Source organism: Zootoca vivipara, chromosome 1 (assembly GCF_965207765.1).
Source record: "Zootoca vivipara chromosome 1, rZooViv2.hap1.1, whole genome shotgun sequence".
Taxonomy (NCBI): Eukaryota; Metazoa; Chordata; class Lepidosauria; order Squamata; family Lacertidae; genus Zootoca; species Zootoca vivipara.
Window position 1 is genome coordinate 35,862,862 of NC_142582.1, and position 20,249 is coordinate 35,883,110.

General features: G+C 40.0%; 1 protein-coding gene across 4 annotated transcripts in view; it reads right to left on the minus strand.

Moving 5' to 3' along the window:
• Positions 1-20,249, minus strand: part of ARHGAP15 (Rho GTPase activating protein 15) — a 373,834-nt gene that overhangs the window by 304,650 nt on the left and 48,935 nt on the right. For all 4 annotated transcript variants that reach the window (XM_088661719.1, XM_088661732.1, XM_035130906.3 and 1 more), the window contains one exon: positions 13,374-13,463. In XM_088661719.1, the coding sequence (XP_088517845.1) occupies positions 13,374-13,463 (90 nt within the window). The remainder of the gene's footprint in view (positions 1-13,373; positions 13,464-20,249) is intronic.

The following is a 20,249-nucleotide window of genomic DNA, read 5'->3' on the forward strand; positions in this document are numbered from 1 at the left end:
CTGTTGAAGCACAGATCATTAAGAATCATATCAAGTTCATATGTCCGGGCTCATATTTGTTTTGCTTATCTTGCTTGTTCCTGTTTTTTTGCATGTGATACAATATAACTCAGATGCAAATCTTGATTTGGTACAGAGGCAACAGAGCCTTCTTACCCCATCTGGAATGCAGCTTTTGGTATGATATACAGAGGGAGGTTGGCAATGGCAAGAGAGAAAAATTATGCATATGAACATATTTTCATGCAAAGCAATTTTTAGCACATTTAAATGCAGCGCCAAAGGGGGGCAATTCCAGATACTTGAACCAATCTGAGATGCCCAAGGATAAGTATCCCTCTTGGCCCACCAATTAAAAAGGATGCAGTTATTCAAAATCACACACAAAATATAGAAAAAAAGGAGAGGGGAGGAAGTAGAAGATGCAATATGGTCCACCAGAAAATATCAGATTTATTTGTGAAAGTTATTCATAGCCTTTGCTACGTTAGGCACGGCAGATGTACGAGTGTTATGTTTGTTTATTTGCAATGGGAGTCCTGAGCTCAACAACATGGAATCTATTTTTGATACATAAAGTGAAAAGTTAAGGGTGTTGCTTCTTTCTAATTTTTTTTAATGCTCCTGGTGAAGATGAAACAGGGAGCTGTCTCCATCTTCAGTGCCCCTCAATTGCTGCAGTATAATAATAACACAGGTTGTGCCCTCAGCTGCAAGAATTAAAAAGTGGCAAGAAAGAATGTTATTATCTAATAATTTTTCAAAATGTGTGTTTTAGGGCACTAAAGATATACACCTAAGAAATTCTGATGAGCTTATTATTATTTTTCCCAAGCACCATAGATTCTGAAAAATTAAAGCTGAAGTTGTCACGCTGATGCTAATGAATGTAATGAAATGGTAGACATTGTTGCAAAAAAATTTTTTACAAAGAACAAAACGTAACATTCTCAACTTTCGGTTCTTAGAATGGAAGCTTTAAAGGGAAGCTGACACATTTCCAAATTATTGGATATTTTCATGGGTGTTGACTCACACGTGAGTATAAAATTTGGACAGTAAAGCCACAGAAGAAATACTTTCAGTTATTGAACAAATGGAAAATAAAACAGATGTAAAAGACTGTTTGCAAATGTTGTTTAAATTTCAAAGAAGGGCACAGCCAGAATCAAGAGGACCATGGAGAGAACTATAGCAATGCTGTGGAGCTTTTGACATAGCTGCCAAGTTATCCCCTTTTTTACGGGGATTTTCCCTTATGCTGAATAGGCTTCCTCACGAGAAAAGGGAAAACTTGGCAGCTATGGCTTTTGAACATATTCATTCCAAAAGTAGCCTCCCTCTTCCAACCACACTATCCAATAAACTCAAAACTCTGGACAAATGGGGGTGGGGTGGAGGGTAAGACTATGTGATTACCATTTAAGAAATAAATAATTCTCTAAAGTTGAACTCCTATACACATTTACCTGGAAGTCCTATACACATTTCTTTTAATTAGACATGTGTAGGATTGTGTTGTAAATTGTATTGCACCACTACTGCTTTTTGAAGCAAGTGGTTTGTATAGCGGATGAAAACATTCAGTCATCTTGAGATGTCTTTTCACATAAGCATCAAAACGGAAAATCTACTTCATGTATTTCTGCATCCATGTTCCATTTTTACACATCATCATCAGATCTGCAATTCTATGGCATTTCCAGAAGGTTTTTTTTAAAACCTAGAATAAAACTTTAAGGATGTATATGTATTTTTTAAATGATAATGATTAATACATGTGAAGAGACACATGTCATGGTGATTGTATTCTTCCACATCAATTAACTAGGCAAAAACATCTGAAACTAAAGGAAGCTACTGTTTCCAGTATGAAGACCAGAAAAAGTGAATGAACTCAAATACTACATACCGGTAGTTCCAAAAGTATTCCCTCTAAAATTATAAGGAAGTAAAGCTGTATTTGAAGTGTGCGTTTTAGATGTACCGTATTTCATACAAAATATTTTCATGCATGCTATCTGCTATATGATCTTGGACATTTGTGTGGATATTACATATACATATACTGTACATATACATTCACATCACATTCACAGAATGTGGACATCGCCTGATTCCTAGACTGAGACTGACTTATCGATAAAATCTCAACATAAAGTATCTCCCAATTTCCAGTCTATTCTTGCTTGTCTCTTCCTGCTAACTGCTTGTCTGCATTTTATGATAATGAGGTGCACCTGTACCAGTTAAAGTCTTTGCATGCTTAATTGACATTGCTTGTTGCTGGCACTATGCATGCTACCAAGGTGCACTTAAACTAATTAATTAACAAAATAAACCAACCAAGCAGATAGTTCGTGAGAACGACAGCTGTTTGACTGAATGTTTTAGTGGGGGGGGGGGCTGGGGTTGTGTCTAGTGGCCTCCAGTGGCCACATATTTGGCATTTAAGGAAAATGGGGCATACATATATTTCGAAGCTCTTCCACACAGGCAAGAACCCTGAACAACCAGGATTCAACTTTGCACAAAATGGTGCTATGTATGCGTCCCTACATTCAAAGCCCCTATTTCCTACTAATGTTGAATGGGCAACTGCCATTGGTCTGTTGGTGCTTTGGCTAGCAGGCCTGTTCCTCACTGGACATAGTCACTGAATGCGTACAGGGATTACTGGAACAGCCCTCCACCTGTCACTGTCTCTGCCTCTGGTTGTCACTGACCTTCCTGCTTCCCACCCTATCAGTCCCAATGAGCACCAGCCACCATTGTCTGTCTGCTTAGGCTTCCAAAGTTACCCTTGGCTTAAAATAAATAAATAAATGGGGAAAGTCATGCATATGACTGACTGCATGCCATGTGCTAGTTTGAGCTTGAGTTATGATCCAGTTTCATAATTTTCTTCTACCGTTAACTCATTCGAGCTATCGACAATATAGCTTAATTTACAGGGTTGCTATAAAGGTAAAGGGACCCCTGACCATTAGGTCCAGTCGCGGACGACTCTGGGGTGTGGTGCTCATCTCGCTTTATTGGCCGAGGCAGCCAGCGTACAGCTTCCAGGTCATGTGGCCAGCATGACAAAGCCGCTTATGGCGAACTAGAGCAGTGCACGGAAATGCCTTCCTGCTTGGAGCGGTACCTATTTATATACTTGCACTTTGACGTGCTTTTGAACTGCTAGGTTGGCAGGAGCAGGGACCGAGCAACGGGAGCTCACTCCGTCACAGGGATTCGAACTGCCGACCTTCTGATCGGCAAGCCCTAGGCTCTGTGGTTTAACCCACAGCGCCACCTGTGCCCCCACAGGGGGGTTGCTATAAGGACTAGTATATAAAGCTATAGGAGAAGGGGATGACAGAGGATGAGATGGTTGGACAGTGTTCTCAAAGCTATGAACATGAGTTTGACCAAACTGCGGGAGACAGTGGAAGACAGGAGTGCCTGGCGTGCTATGGTCCATGGGGTCACGAAGAGTCGGACACGACTAAACGACTAAACAACAAACAACAACTATATCAAGCTATGTGAACAATTATCGTCTTATATATATTCACTCAGAAGTAAGACCCACAGAGTTTGATGGTACTTATTCCTAAGTGTGTGAATATAGGATTGCAACCTTAAAGTGGTGTATGCAACATATAATTATTGTACCAGACTCATGTGACACCTCATAAGGAATACAATATGTACTTCTAAGTAACTTCCAGCTTCCTCCTTTAGTGGATTCTCTCTCTGGTGAGTGAGAAAAACAGGTAACTAACTGATTCTTAGTATAAGACGGCATAAAATGAATTAAATACTAGATAAATGTAACCTGTATCACTTTGGCAGTGCTCTAGAACTCAGTAGCTATTACTCTAGGCCAGGCATCCCCAAACTGCGGCCCTCCAGATGTTTTGGCCTACAACTCCCATGATCCCTAGCTAACAGGACCAGTGGTTGGGGAAGATGGGAATTGTAGTCCAAAACATCTGGAGGGCCGAAGTTTGGGGATGCCTGCTCTAGGCAATAGAGAAAGCCTATTATGTAAAGGTATCCCAAGAGATATTCTTTTGCAGCAAGCAGGTTCTAGCTACAACTTCTTGAGTTACTTATCCTAATGGCACCCGTTATCACATCAGAAACACTGCCATCATGGATCACCCCAGGTGTACAGGAACCTGGGGCTTTAACATATACACCTGTTTTCTGAAGCATCTGTAGGATACAACCTGTCCAGAGCTTGTTATAATCACCACATTTCTCTGAAGCTTTAAGGAAATGTGAATTTCACAGGAATGTTTTTTCCTCAGCATGATTTTTTCCTGTGTAAAAAGACCCCACTCACAGTAGAAAACTATGAATGCTTTCCACAATCTGGCAAGCATTTCTGCACAAGCATGAGGTGCTGCCTTTCTAAAAGAGGACAGCCAACGCTCTCTTCAAGCAGCCAACACTAAAATATCTGCCTCACTCGCTAAAGAGAAACAGAAAAATTGAGTAAAGTGGCTTAGCCAAGTCCCCCCCCCCCTCCCTCCCAGGATATGTAGTGGTTGAACAGCAAAATGCCAGAACCAAGCATGTAAACAAGTCAGATTTGATTATCTATGAGTGAGTTCCTGTAGAATTCGTTTTGTTTTGCTCTTTGATTTGCATGACTGATAAATTAAGGAATTGTGCCATGTTTTGGTATGTGAAAGTGCAAATATGTATATGATTCCCTCAGCTCTATGGAACTGGCATACAGTTATAAAACAACACCTCTTCTTAAAGGGCATTTCTGCTTAAGTGTTGTCACTTAGTGGTATGGCTTATTGGAATGCCCACAGCTTCTTCCCATAGCACATCCAACCAACATGTCACCCTTTCAAGTTCCTCTTGTTTCTCTTTAAAATTAAAATAGACAATTCATCAGGGGTGGAGATTCTATCAGATTTGTTTACTTCAAAAACTCTTGTTTAAATTGATATTTCAAATGTAATTTCGAGAATGTTTAAAAGTAAAAGTAAAAAAATATCTGGTACACTGCAATTTGTATTTAGACATTTTGGACACTCTGCATTATGTGATTCATATGAGGCAAGCTGCCCTACATTCTCAACAGGGCTGACTCACGAGCAAGAATGCTACAGACCACAATCCTAGCCTTTTCACATGTTGAACTGTAAACATGTGAATATTAACACTTTAAACACAGAAGCTCTAATTCAAAGCTTTGTTAACTTGAATTTTGCAAGCAAATTTCCTGTGTGTGGGTTGCTATCTATCAGCCTGAATTTTATACGTGGAAAATAGATTAGTGATCAGTTGGCCTGCAGAACTGTATAAAGTGTACATCTAAGTAAACGTAACACCATTTATAAACAGAAGGAAGTGATTGTTTGCACGTCACACTAGTCAGACAAGCCAAGAGACCCATTTAATCTGCAGTTTGACTTATAACACTGATCCAGAAATTCATGGAGGCCTTGTGTGAATGGACCCCTTTTCCCTCCACTGGATGGAGCACCTCCATACATTGGCCACTCAACACTGCCTTCACCCTTAAGGGTAAACAGAGAAGCCCTTGCAGGTTAAAGAGGCTGCAAAGAATAGTTGGATCAGACAACAGAGTTTTAATGCTACGACATGCAGGACAGTACTGTTTTTGTAACCCAAACTGCATTGCCACTAAAATAAGTTTTACTAATTACATCTGAAGCTGCCTTTGATATTTATTTCACTTTCCATAGCCGCAGGTTATTCTAAAATATAACAACTACTGCGCCACTTTACAAAACCTCAACAATAGTCACTCTCTCTATTAAATCAGACATTACCTCATTAAACAACCAGCTTGAGAAGGTGTTAATGTTACTAACTATTTCAAACAGGGCAAGTTGGCAGCTGCTTATTCCCTTATACATTTCAAAAACAGCTTCAAACTCCAGCTGCAAATGACTAATGTTTGTTGCACCTGTAAAAATTCCTATTGATAATAAAAATAGCACCAACTCTGTGAAGGATTTAATCCCTCTTGGATGACAAAGGATTGTAGAATAAAGAGCCATTTTTATAAGTCTTGACTGTGCATGCTGTTTTCAAATGTTCAAAAATTTAGGTTGTATTTATTCAATCCAACATCTGTGTACTTTAATCAAATATCAAGAGTGTGCGTCTTGTGCAAGCTGTGACCCACCAAGCTGAGTACAGCCACACACAGTTGCCTTATCAGGGACTTGATGAGCCTCCTGTCGCCTGCATAGGACTAGCTGCCTAAGGTGAGACTGTGTGTAATGCAAGGCTGTTGGGCTGTTCTGTCTTGGTGGGTTACAAGCTGTGCATGTCTGCTATATGTACTATTTTATTTTCATAGTTACACTAAAATATCACTAGAGAAGCCCCTTCCTTGGAAAATATCACATAGTTTGGCACCTCAATCTTAACAGCATTTAAAACTTTAAGAATCTTGTTAAGTTTTCGCTTCCAAAGCCTGTTTCCTACAGATCATAACCTCAAAGCTGCAAAACTAAACTGCCAGGGAAAATAAGTGATGACATGGCTACTGACCGCCAGATGGCAGCAATGTGTTTTATGAATAATGCAGGATGGTAGTGCCATTCAACTTCATTATACATTAAAATTGCAAATTAATAATTACTTTTCGAATGTGAGGAATGTGGCGTGGTTTGTTCGTTTGTGTCTTTTTTTAAGAAAAAGAGGAGACGCTAGATTCTTAAAGTGACAGGACTGGGTACCTGCCATCTTTCTTTTATACTATGGAAGGGAATAAAATGTTGATTTTTATCCTGCGACCCATTTAGTTGCTTGGGCCTTGCTGCTCTTCTGTGCTTCTGCCCTGACAGAATTACTACTTCATGTGTACATTAAACATTGTTAGGCTTAATTTTAGTAACACAGAAATGCCTCAAGCTCAAAAGAAATATTTTCCTTTCTGATGGACAAATAACATCTGCAGCTATGAAAGCTGCATTGTAGCTGTCAAAGAAAAAGACAAGTCACATAATTTCTTACATGCAAATTCTCACACAAACACACTTGCACACAACTAGGTACCTTCAAGTTTGTAAATATATCTACACACCCACACCCACCCACATACCCTAGATTTATATATGTCTAGCACCAGCGGATGAAAGGGGTGTTTTTCTATAGTTTATATCAATTTTCACAATGAGAATAGGACAGGGATGTGAAACCTGTGGCTCTGCATATGTTGTTGGTATCCAAACAGCATAAGCCTCAGCTGGAACAAACAATTACCAGGGATGATGGAATCTGTCAACAAATAACTTCTGGAGTGCCAGAAGTAGGGTCTTTTCAGCTGTGAGTAGGGTCTTTTCAGCTGTGGCATCCTCTTTGTGGAACGCTCTCCTTCAAGAAGTCCACAGGGCTGGTTGGTTCAAGGCTGACCATCTGGAAGTAACCTTGCTTTTTGTCAGGCTGCGGGATTGAAGTGAGCCTATAAGTAAACACTGACTTTTTGTCTTGGTATTCTTTTCAAATCATCTAGTTACTTATAAAATGAGGTAATCTACTACCTGGCACCCACAATTAGCTGGTGTGTGTGTGTGTGTGTGTGTGTGTGTGTAATTAAAAATCACTGAGTTTGTGCCGTAGGCAGATTTGAAATGATAATGTTTTCCTCTGAGCTCAGCTGTGAACTGTGTTTACAGAGTGGGTCAAAAGAAACTGTGAGGATCTCCAAAAGTGATGCCCAGTCTGTCCTTCATGTGTAGAAGAAATAATTGTTTCCCGGACACATCTCAATGTCTTATTCCATAATCGCTCTTTCTGCTTTTTTCAATGAGGAATGTTAATCCTGTCATGAAAACGTGACTTAGATATTTTACTTTTATATTCTACTATTATTGTGCATGCAAATCAAGGTTTTAAGCAGGGCTGGCCCACCCATGAGACAAGGTGAGGTGACCGCCTCAGGCGACAGGATCCATGGGAGCAGCAGATCCCAATGTATATATTTCCTTCCCCCTTGTTCCTGACGTAGATCTTCACTCACCCCTTCTTCCCTGGTGGGGAGGGGGTACCATTTTGTGGTTCGCCTCAGGCACCAAAATGTCTTGGACCAGCCCTGGTTCTAAGTGTGTTCTGCTGCTTTGTTCACTGTCACTGGGGAAAGTTTTGAAAAGTTCTGGAAAATGTCACTGCCACCAACCACAGATGGGATAAGGTTCTTAAGCACAGTAAACATCATTTGCCTTTGCTATGTGTTTTTTTAATATTCCCCAGCCCAATTACCATATATTTCTCAAAACTGATGAATTGCTTCAGCCGTTTGTCTGCCTTTTATCCTACCCTAACTAAAGCTGTCAGATAGTTTTCTATTTGCGTCACCCTGATGGACAGGCAGATGGCATGAACGGATTCATTAGCTTTTACATGTACTAAATAAGTCAAAAGCATTTTGGACCCAAATGTCCTCTTTTTCAGGTGCAAAGCACATGAAAATGTGTCTTAGGCAAGGCCAGTAACATGTCCACTAACATCTGGGGAAATTCATGAGAAACTTTGTTTCTGGCCATTTCCCATTTGCAACTTAAAACTGGTTAAATGGGCAGAAGTGGTTGAGGCAGTTTCCTACCTAGAGATAATAGAAATGGTGCATGGTTCTAAGAGAAAGCAAGCAATAAACCTGTGCATGGCGGCTCATTTCAGCACCCAGAAACTTATGTGTATGGGTAACTAATTGCTGACCCCAAGCAATATTCAGCTTGCTAGGAATGTCCATTGCAACACTCCATGCCCCTGTTAGCAATTGGCACTGATGTAGGTAGCATTCCATGTGATTAGGCTGATCCAGATAGTAAGATCAATGCAAATTATATTCCCTGCTACATGACGTGCTGTGATTCAGAAGCATTTTTTCAGAAATCCCTAGTTAGAGTAACTGACATTGGAATCATCTCGGGCTTTCTAATCCCACAGGAAATGGACAACACTCATTTTATGCACCACACTACAATCACTTCATTGTTTGGTATTAGGATTCATACCTGCTACCACTTTTTCTGATTCAGCAAGAACCAATTCTAATCTTTGTTAGGATGCTATGCTTTGAGATCATCTGGTCTGCCTGGGCTAATGAGCACCAGTGCCCCAATCTAACTGGTGCTACAGAGCAACTAAGATCAGACAAATAAGCTCCCTTCGCCTGAGAATTGTCCCAGTAGCGTAAAGGGTAAGGCAATGTGCTTGGGCCCTGCTGTCAGATCCCATGGTTTGAGTCCTCTTGGGCCTTATAATCCACCTAGAAAGAGGCAATGGACTCATCCTTTCTCCACTGCAATAACTGATGGGAAATGGTTATAATGCAAAATTTAAAATTTACTTTTCTACTAAAGCTCTCAGCTTCTGTTGTTTGATATCAGCTGGGCTGCACATAAAGATGCAATACTCAGCCACTTTAAAGCAGTTCATGTGTCATTAGAGAACATTCAATTGACTGATCAGTTGGATATTCTCTGGGGCATATCTCTTTGCTAATATACCATGCATTCTATTCTAAATACATTCCCTCTCACCTCCAAAAAGCAATATTGCTATCCCTCCAAACCATGTGGAAGAACCTACTCAGGCAATGGATTCCGCTGCCCCAAGGGTTTTTACGTTGTTATATAGTCAGCTTAATAAATGTGCCTTAAATTCCAAGCCTCGGCCGTTGCAGCACATTCCATACAGATTTCATCCTCTCTCTTGAAACTAGTCTTGAAATTGCTTCCTTCTCTCTTAATAGGAAGACAATTCGACATCTAGGTAACAGAACTGCATAACAGTCCCTGGTCTTGTATACTTTTCACTCTAGTATTCCACTTTGCCATAATAAATAGTAGTAAATCATACATAAACTTCATGCAAGTGTTTCAAGATGGCCAATGACCCTGTTATTCCTCTTTAACCGACAGACAAGTTTTCCTAAGATTTTGTTCAATACTTCTCTTTAAGCAGAATCTTTTAAACTGTGCTGTAGTGAACTTGTCCAAATCAATAATCCTTGGTTCTGATATATAGCATAATAGAGTCAGCTAACAGGTGCAAGACTGGCTCACTTACTATCTATATGCTCTGTGACAGTATATAAGGCAGTTTCCTATGTTTCTATGAAGCATCTGGACTACTATGTGTGGTTCTGACCAGCCAATCACTGCTGGAAAAGGTTCAGAAAAGCTAACCTTCAAAACAATTTATACATGGAATATAACCTAGTATCTTCTCAAGTGAAACAAAATGTCCTGAATGGATTAATAAATAAAATAGGGAATTGCTCCAATGGTCACCAACACAACTCGTCAACACCACCTATCATTCACATACAACTATGTATCCTAGTATATTGGGTTAGACCTGTGAATGGAATGGCACCTCTTGATCCAACCCTGTCTTTTGGATCCAATCCAGCATATATCATAAACAGAATTAATGCTACTAATTCTCAGGCAAAAGATTGTATATAAGGTATCGTCCTTAGGTAAGGAATGCCTTGTATCATTGTTCTGTACACTGCAAAGCACACTGTTGGTTCTAAAGAAATGTTTAGTGTAGCAGAAACTTGTAAGCAGACATGATGATACCAAAGGCCAACCAGGTCAGGCATAGGCTGAAGATCCCAGAGGCTCAGAAAGCCCCCTACTGGCACTGCACTTGCAACCTGGCACTCACCATCCTCCTGACTGAGCTTCTAAAATTAGTTCTGTGCTAGGAAGGCGATACTATCCTGCCCAATACATCTATAACATGCACTATCTGGAACATAGGGATTGTATAGACCTACAGTACCTTTAGGGCTAAGACTACTAATAGGCCCTGCTCTAGTTGATGGGATGGCAGTGGGCATTGGTGTCACTGTACCAAGGACCCCTGAAATCTTGTGTAAGCCCTGTTTGTAAGCAACATCCCCCAGTCCACTTGGATAGTCTTCAAGTGAATTGATGCCAAGGTGAAACATATTCAGCACTTTTCTCCCCCACCGTCCTATTAGAATGCTAAATTCAGAATATGCTGATTGACTTTTACGTTGCAGGAAACAAACAGCAAGACTTAAATAGGAGGAAAAGCTAAGCTGTTTCAGAAGAAAGTTGTGCCACAAGCATGAAACACTGAACCTTGAGGTGATTTTTAGAAAACTAATCTAGTTACTAATGCTTCGGTAACCATATTAGCACTGACTGCAAAACACTCCGTTGTGTCACTACTTTCTTCAGCAGCAGCTCCCATCAAGCTGTACCTATCCAACATAAAATTGGAGTTGATAAAGGAGAAAGGACGATAGGGCAATTGGAGACACAGTTTCAGTTGCTGACTGACAACACTGCCATCCCTTAACATGGTTTTATTTAGTTATTACAACCATCTCTCTGTAAATGACACTTAGGATTATTTAAGATTATGTTGTAATCCTTTTAATCCCTACTGCTTTAAATTTCAGGCTCAACACCAAAGAGCAAACTAGCACTTAGCGGAAATGTTTAAAGCATGTGATTTGAACATAAATCTTCTTTTATTCGCAACTCTTCTGATGAAGACCTAGTGTAATGTGTCAGTTTGCTAAGGAGACGGAGATGATACCCAGCTGCAAATTGCACCGTGTGCTCGTAGGATCCTGTGAAACTGCTTCAAATAACTTTCTGCTTTCATGTTCTCCTTTGTCAAGAAAATTAAGCATTCACAATACAATAGGTCTTGATAAATACTTCAAGGTGTGGCAGAGGACCACAATGGCATTGAATAATGACACAACAACAACAACAACAACAACAACAACAACAACAACAAAGCAATGCCTGACATCCCATGAAGGGGCTTGCATCCCATTTGCTTCTACCAGTGGGAAACCTGGTACAGAATGGCTGCTTACCATCTTGCCGGCAAGCGGCGGTTTCAGCCCAACACAGTGCCTCCATTTGTGCAGTGCCATTTTAGATTGTTGCCCTGCTGCCACGGAGGCTCACGAGTTCCCGCCAAACTCATCCTTCAAATGAACCAATCCATGGCAGCCCTGGGACACTGTTCAGCCCAGACACTGAGGTCCAGCGCCGAGGGCCTTCTTGGTAGTGGCGCCTGCCCTGTGGAACGCCCTCCCTTCAGATGTCAAGGCAATAAGCAACTATCTTACTTTTCAAAGACATCTGAAGGCAGCCCTGTTTAGGGAAGTTTTTAATGTTTAATGCTGTATTGTGTTTTTAATATTTGGTTGGGAGCCACCCAGAGTGGCTGGTGAAACCCAGCCAGATGGGCGGGGTTTAAATATTATTATTATTATTATTATTATTATTATTATTATTATTAGGGGTGGGGCATGGCCATCTACTTAGCCCAGCCGACCACTCAGCACAGCATCTAGTCGGCTAGGAGCGTCACCCAATGCTTGCAAGCTAGTTGCTTTTTTAGCAGGTGCTTACATACAAATCTAGCCAAATTATGAGGGAAGTATATGAGAAGGCGTCAAGGAATTCTAAGTGGGCTCACCCTCATGGGAGCAGCCCCTTGAAGCTGGCCCTGACAACCGAGGCAGCAATCTCCTGTGCATAGGATGATGCTGTAAGGCTGAAATCTACATCACTGTTACGCATAAGGCAGTACCTTTGTGACCAATGGAGAGTAATCAACTAAATAGTTGTGATAGCCCAATAGGATTTACTCTCCATCCACCCACACATTGCGCCATCTCCAAAAACAGATGTAGTGGGTATGAGAGAAAAGGAGAATGTTTCATTGCACATTGTGCTGGTAGAACATTTTGCTTCGCACTATGTTGAATATAGCCCAACTTCTTTAGCACCAGCCTATAAGCATCACTATAAAACTTTCTTTACATTTATTAAAATTATCTGACTTTCGAATAAATGCATAGCCTATTGAGCTGGCTCTAAGAGATGCAAAGTTGTTGCTTTTTTACCTCCCCATCCCTGTGCTGTCTTTGCTCTGGAATGAACCTGTCATTAAAGCCCTAAGAAATAATAAAAATAAACAGGCAAATTCCACTCAGTTGGGAATATAGCTTATGTAAGCAGCGTGTGAAAGTTCTGTTTACAGGAGTTCACTAGGTCAAGGATCCCAGTCTTAAACCCAAAACAAATTACCTACCAACTTTTAAAAACAAATTGAACATGGCACATTAATCAGTAAATCAACAGGTTCTCAAGGGTTTTAGCTGATTCAATCATCAAGACACTTTAGGCCGGGGGGGGGGGGACAGGAAAGAGTGAATAAAATGCTATATGTTCCAATTGCCTTAACGAGGTACAAGCATTGCCATGGCACACTCTATACTATGCATGGAAAGGAACTCTGGTTCATTTAGTTTTTTGCTTTGTTTTTAATGATGAAATTGCCAAATAATGATAGGGCAATAATAAACCATCTCCTACCTGGAAAACATTCTTTTTGCTAGACTTGTCTTTAGTCCATTCGATGTGAGCTCCACACAAGTCCACCCATTCAGGTTTATACCCTGCTTTCTGTTGGCAAAAAATGAGAATCAGTTATAGCAAACTTTATCAGATAAAATCAGAAAAGACTGGCTAGGGAAACTGCTATCATCCGAATACCCCAGTACAAATTTCCATATACAGTATGAGCCTACTCCTAATATCAGGATTAGAAACACTTCCACTTCCTGAGGAAGAGACTACTAGAAAAAATGAATGCTGCTACCTTGAGAATTCAATTATCTATGCAGTTTGTTTCTAAAAGCTTAGTGGTGGTGTGCCAGGCTGTGCCTACTCAGTGGGACAGTTGAGGTAAGGAACAGCCACTATTATGGGCTATTACAGTGGTGCCTCGCTAGATGAATTTCATTCGTTCCACGGGTCAATTCTTATAACGAAAAATTCGTCTAGCGAATCCCATAGGAATGCATTGATTTTTATTTATTTATTTATTTGCCCATAGGAACGCATTAATTGAATTTCAATGCATTCCTATGGGAAACCGCGATTCACTAGACGAATTTTTCACAAAATGAATTCGTCTAGTGAGGCAACCTCCGCTCGAAAAATATCTTCGTTAAGTGAAAAATTCATCTTACAGGGCATTCGTCTAGCGAGGCACTGCTGTAGTTTATTACCTCAGAACCATTTAGACAATGCCTTTCTGTAAGGCCCTGAACACTTAGGAACAGGTTAGTAGTGCTTTAAAATGAGCTATTGATTTCCCTAGCACTATGAGTTCCTTCTTTGCTGATGGTTTGTTGTTTGTTTTTATGTTAGAAAGGGCTGTAAGTTTCAGTTCCTGAGTGCCAACCCTTTTGAGGGAACTGCTGTCCAGCCGAGGTGAACAAAAAGAGGCCATTTCCCCTCCAACCAGCATAGCAACCAAGCATCAGAAAGGCACAACCTGGAAGATAGAATTTTGACACATATGTAAATAATATTATTTATATAAAATCATATTTATGTACTGCTGTTTGCAAGTTTTGTCTTTCCCCCCTCTGTATAAGTCCTTTGTTCTGAGTTCCTTCAGAGACCCTTAATTAAAAACATTAAGGATCATGCTTTTTTAGAACAAAAAGAAAGGAAGTTACAGGGCTCCTAGGAATTTTGTTGTCGTTGCTTTTCAGATGCCTTAGTATTACATGAAATTAAAAATCTATTTTCAATTGAACAACTCTAATCTGGTTATTTCAAATCTTTCTTTACACCGATAACACAGAAAAATAATAATTGGTATTTTAAAGTTAATGGACAGCACATTAGTTACCACAATGAGGTAGGTGGATCACAGTTGTAACAACAGAAGGATAAACTTTGGATCTCCTTTGAAATCTGTCAACTTTGCTGGAATGCATAAGGAAATGCTCTCTCCTTTGATCAAATGATTATTAAACAACCATTAAGTAAGGCTGGGCTGAAATTCTCTACCCCCTTTCCAAGGTCAGTGTATTTTGTGGGGTGGAAATATTTGTAACAGTCATCCCCGCCCTGCAAGGATGTCTCTGAGAAATACACTACATTGCGGTGCAGCACTTTTCCAGTATGGCATTGAGTCCCAAATTAGAGTAGAATGCCTTCAGAGGTTGCTGAAGGAAGCCTATCCACTTGAAGTGGTGGCAAACTCTTTTTTCATTGGGGGGGGGGGGTGGGGACCAATTGTTCCATGGTGAAACCATCACATGGTTCCACCAGAAGCTAAATTAAGTCCAGTGCTGCTTAGCCCACAAGCAATCACTTCAATTTAGTTGTGTGAACAGAAATTCGCATTGAGGAAGGGCTATAGCTCGGTAGCAGAGCTCATGTTTTGCATGTAGAAGGTCTCCATTTCAGTCCCTATCATCTCCAGGAAGGTCTGGGAAAGACAGATCAAGCTCTGTGTAAGTTGACTAAGGAAACTGCATGCAGAAGCAGCTCAGATGTGCAAAGCACCCTTTGAAAAATGAGATGTTGCCGTTTTATATTGTAACTGACAGTTCTGCATCCTTCCTGCTATCATTGATGATTGAGGCTTCCCACACAACTGCAACAATTAACATATATGGCTCCACCTGTTACCCAGCTCCTTGAACCGACCAAAAATCCAGAATCTCTTTGTGTCTCTTATGAATCCTTCTCACTGTCCTTTCTTTAGTATTATCACCTGAATGGACAAAGTAAAGCACCCTCACCTGCCCCAGAGCATCACCAGAATGTTATCTTGAATGTATAAACTAAAGAGAGACACCTGGGTGGGTGGGGGGTTAATTTGTCAGTATCCAGTATTGAAAAGAACACACACAACCGATGCATTTAAAACATTTTTGTCTTTCCTCTGCTTTATGAAATTCATAGGAATCCTGCACACTTCCTCCAGTAGTGTGAGTAAAAGCTATCATGAGGACTCCCTCCAACACTCGAATGCCCTTGCTTTGGGTTCTTCAGTCAGACCAATTATGTTACATCAAAGCCATTGGAAGGGACTGTGCCTGTAAATTGCTACAAGTGCCTGTTACAATGAAATCTTATTCTCCATGCATATGGATTTGGAAGGCATCTTCACTCAGTTAAATTAGTGTGCAGAAGGGCTAATAACCTGAGGTTAGATACCCTCTGTTCTGAATAAACTATCTGGCGGGAGAGAAATGTATACTGTATAGTGGACTAGAATTTTATGTCAAAACGGAAATGTGTTTAAAAAGACATTTCCCTTATAGAATGTTGCTGACAACTGAATCTGAAGGATACACAGTAGTAGAGTATTTTTATACCACAGTCAAGAGCAATTGATGAAAAAACAGAAGAATACACAATTGAAAGGAAGGCAAAATTCAATGTGTCTGCAATACACATTTCAGAGGCACTGACTGGTCTGCAATGCACACCACTTTATTTTATACATCTATGATGTTTAGTAGAGTTGCACACCCGTACAATGTCAAATGTAGCCCTATTCAGTAGTTCTTCTCTCTCCCCACCCTTGATTATAATTGTACAAGGGGGAGAATAGGGATGAGTCCATTGGACCTGCCTCCTCTTGCATGTCTATATCTCTCACTCACACACATATTGGGGCTTAACTTCTCCAGCAAGGAGCCTTTTATACTTAGGTAGGTTCCCTGCATGATAAAGAAACCTCAAAGAGCAAGCTGCTAGGACCTGGCAGTGCAAATGGTATCACAAGCCAGGGCTTAAATGACTCTAGATAGTCCTAATGTACTCATGAGGTTCTGACAGACAACACACTTCAGCCAGATTACAGAGTTTCAATTTAATAATTGATTCAATGACCAGTTTGTAATACTATGGCTCCATTTGGAAGCAACCTTGGTCTATATGTTGCTTTATCTTGTATACTTGGATATCTTCCGAAATATATAAGGACATTGTTATTTAAAAATTGGTAACGATTAACTCAGTCCAGTTTTGTTTCTTGCTGTTTCCAAATGTAACTGCATATATGAATGGGTATGAAGGTCTATTGGAATGTACTTTTATTTCTCCCTCTATATTGTTGAAATGGAACTGTTGCACTGAAATATTTTGTTTCATTTTTAAAAGAAACGATCAATTTATACCCAGTACTTAATAATCAGGAATTAATGAATTAATACATTTATGGTTTAAGAACATATCCATCTTTGTGATAAATCACATAATTTTCCTGCCCCCAAAAAGATTGCTGTGTTATTAAATTCATACCACAATGAATGAATATTGCATTATTTAATTAATGGTTGAATTCTTCCGTTCTCTAAAGTAAACAATACTTGAAAGTAAAATCAGTAAACAAATAATTTTTAATGAAATCACATGCGTACATTTGCTTCCTTTGCTCCTATCAAAAATTACAGTAGGATGAATGGTTTGCTGCAAACATCACATTAGCTGCATCAGAAACAAATAAGCTTGCCTCCATAGACTCCTTCTGGTAAAGAACTTTTTTTCAGATTGTTAGGCATGAAAGGGGGGGGGAGTTCTGAGCAGCTGTACTTTAGCAAGGGGATAATTTAGACATTGATGAAATAATATAATGAGTTCATTGTTTTGTGGGAAAGGCTGGATCCTATGATCTGACCATTTTTTATTATCTATTGATTGAACAGTGTCTTCATTTCTATTCCCTTAGAAAATAATAATAATAACAATAATAAAACCACAATAGCCCAACTGGCCTGTTTGCATGCCCAAGCACATTTGTGCATTGACTGGCCCTTTCCCAAGTTTATGTTCCATTTGCGGCTGCTTGTGGTACAGAAGAAGCCACTTCTCCAAATACCAAAAGTACCAGATTTAACGGGCTGTACCACAAGGAGGTGCTATTGGAAAGGAAGGTTTGCAGCCTCAATCCATGTTTCCTCCTACATCTGGATTTTGGTTAAGCCCTAAACCTGTTCCTTGGCCTCTTGACAAACTTTTTTGAACCTGCCTTTCTGACCCATGCATTCATGGTGGTGGACAACAACTTCATTGTGAAGCCTTAAAAAGGTTTTCAACATGACTGAGGAAGTTGATCACTTTGGCATCAGTTGCTGGGGTGGGGCTAGTTGCCTTTTGGGGATGAAGATGCTCCTCTGGAGCTCCAGAGGAGCATCTAGATTAAGACTTTGTTGACTTGGAACGTTGTTACTTAGACCTGAAACTGGTAGATAACCCTTGATTTGTTGTTCTGAAAGGAATGATGTGCTGTGGCTTTCTTTTATTTTCACCAAGGAATGAAATCAGACTGTCTGAAAAGCTTACTTCTTGAAATGATAAGCTTGCTATTTGAGACCCTGGGTCCACCTTCCATTGGCATCACTAGTGTGCATTCCACCACAGCATTAGCAGCCAGTCCTAGCAGTCTTCTGGAAGATACTAATTGAAGGGTTGGTCCTAAGAGCCACCAGCAGTTCTTCTACTCCTTAGCAGTTAGCTTTTGCAAAGACTGAGTTACTAAAGAATGCCTGTATGGGCCACAGATTCGGGTTCCTGGGGGCTAACTCAATCTGTCCTTAAGTTCCTTGCCCCTTTTGTTTCTCTGTGGCTGATGATGATAAGACAGCCACTGGAGTATCCACTAGAGGTAGTTTAAATCAGGGTGCGGAATTGGATTTGGTCAACAGGCCAAATCCCTCATTCCCCCAACTCACGTAGGCCAACTGTGACAGGTGGCTGGAACTACTACAGATCTATGCAAGGGGGGGGGTTTACTCTGTTTGGAGGAACCAGTTCAGATTCAAATGACTTTCTTTGAATGGAACATTTCCCCACTTGGATTTAAACTGCTTCCTCTAAACAAAGCAATTTTCTCCACCATCTCCTGAAGACGTCTCCAATCTGAAAACAACTCCATCAGGACCAAAGTAGCTGCCAATCAGGGAACAAACACGCAGAAATAAGAGAAGACTTTTGAGGATCATTTTGCCCCTCCAACCATACTTTGGCACTCAAAACACCAAAATAGATGAACTACACAGCCCAGTTTTGGACTGCAAAATGAGCACAATTAAGCAACTGGAATGCCATAATGCAGGACTTCTGTGGCCTGTGTTATCAGCTTGATGATCACAAATTGTGATAATTTAGATTGCTGTGCAATCTAAGTAATCCAAGGATTTTAGGATCCAAGTAGCAATCTTGAATTCTGAGTACTGGAACTGCAAATTCATAATTAATATGGCAAGTGCTATTTAAAAATATAATGTGAGTCTTATGAACAAACGTGTGACAGTATAACTTCAGGTTCCAATCCATTTTCACTTAATACACATTTTGTTTGGAAATGGAAACATACTATGTTATCACTGCAGCATAAAAGCCTATCATGTTATCAGCAAGAGATATACAACATGTTTTCTCCTTCATTCCCATAATGAACCATTGAAGGAGAAGGAGAAGCTTCCCTATGGCTCACAGTACCAATGGTCAAACTAATAAAAAGCAAGCAAACAAGCAGGGGGCTCCATATCACCTAACATATCTAAATTTATTTATTGTTTCTGACTCCTGTCATATAGTGCACCTTTTTGGTCACCCATCAAACCAATACGGCATGGCAGGTTTGATCAAGCCTTGGGAAGCCATCACAATAGGGCTCTGTCAAACCTGTCCCTCTTCAGTCTATAGTGTCACTAATTTATGGATTTCTCTGTTTTTCCGGAGTCCAGAATAGAGGAGGCTCAATCTCAGCAGCAGCTAGCACTGAAGGGAAACATGCCGTGATTATTTGTAGAACATATCTGTCACATATCTGAAGGCTACAATCGAAGGTCTCCCCTCGAGGAACTTTTCCTCCCCAAAAGTATACTGAATTCTACTTTGAGGTGCATTAACTTTATGAGATAGAGTCATAAGGAATATTCAGGAAATGTTAGCCAGATGTAGAATATGTCACATTTATATGAAGATAAAAATCACTTTGCTAACTTGCAGTGTTTTGCTCTTTGGTAACACCCTCTATTAAGGTGCCATTTATAACTACTTTATTATTATTTATGATATGCAAGTCACTTTACAGCAAGCTCAATAGCAACTTAAATTCATGTATTAAAGATGCATACACAGGGTTTAATACAATTTACGTCTTATAATATCCTTTGTAACAGATTCTCATCGCCTCATCTGTTAAGCATTTATTACTAATGCATTTTATAACATACTTTATAATACATTATTTGAGGAAGTAGTTGCATTTAGAGATCATTTCATAAATAAGAATAAAGCATTTATAACTGGCACCTTAATTTAAAGTGTTACCTCCACATTACTGGAGAGCCACTCACCATCCATCTCACTTTGCAATTATTTTCAAAAAGCACCTCTTAATAAAAGATATTCTGAGTTCTATTTCCCCTC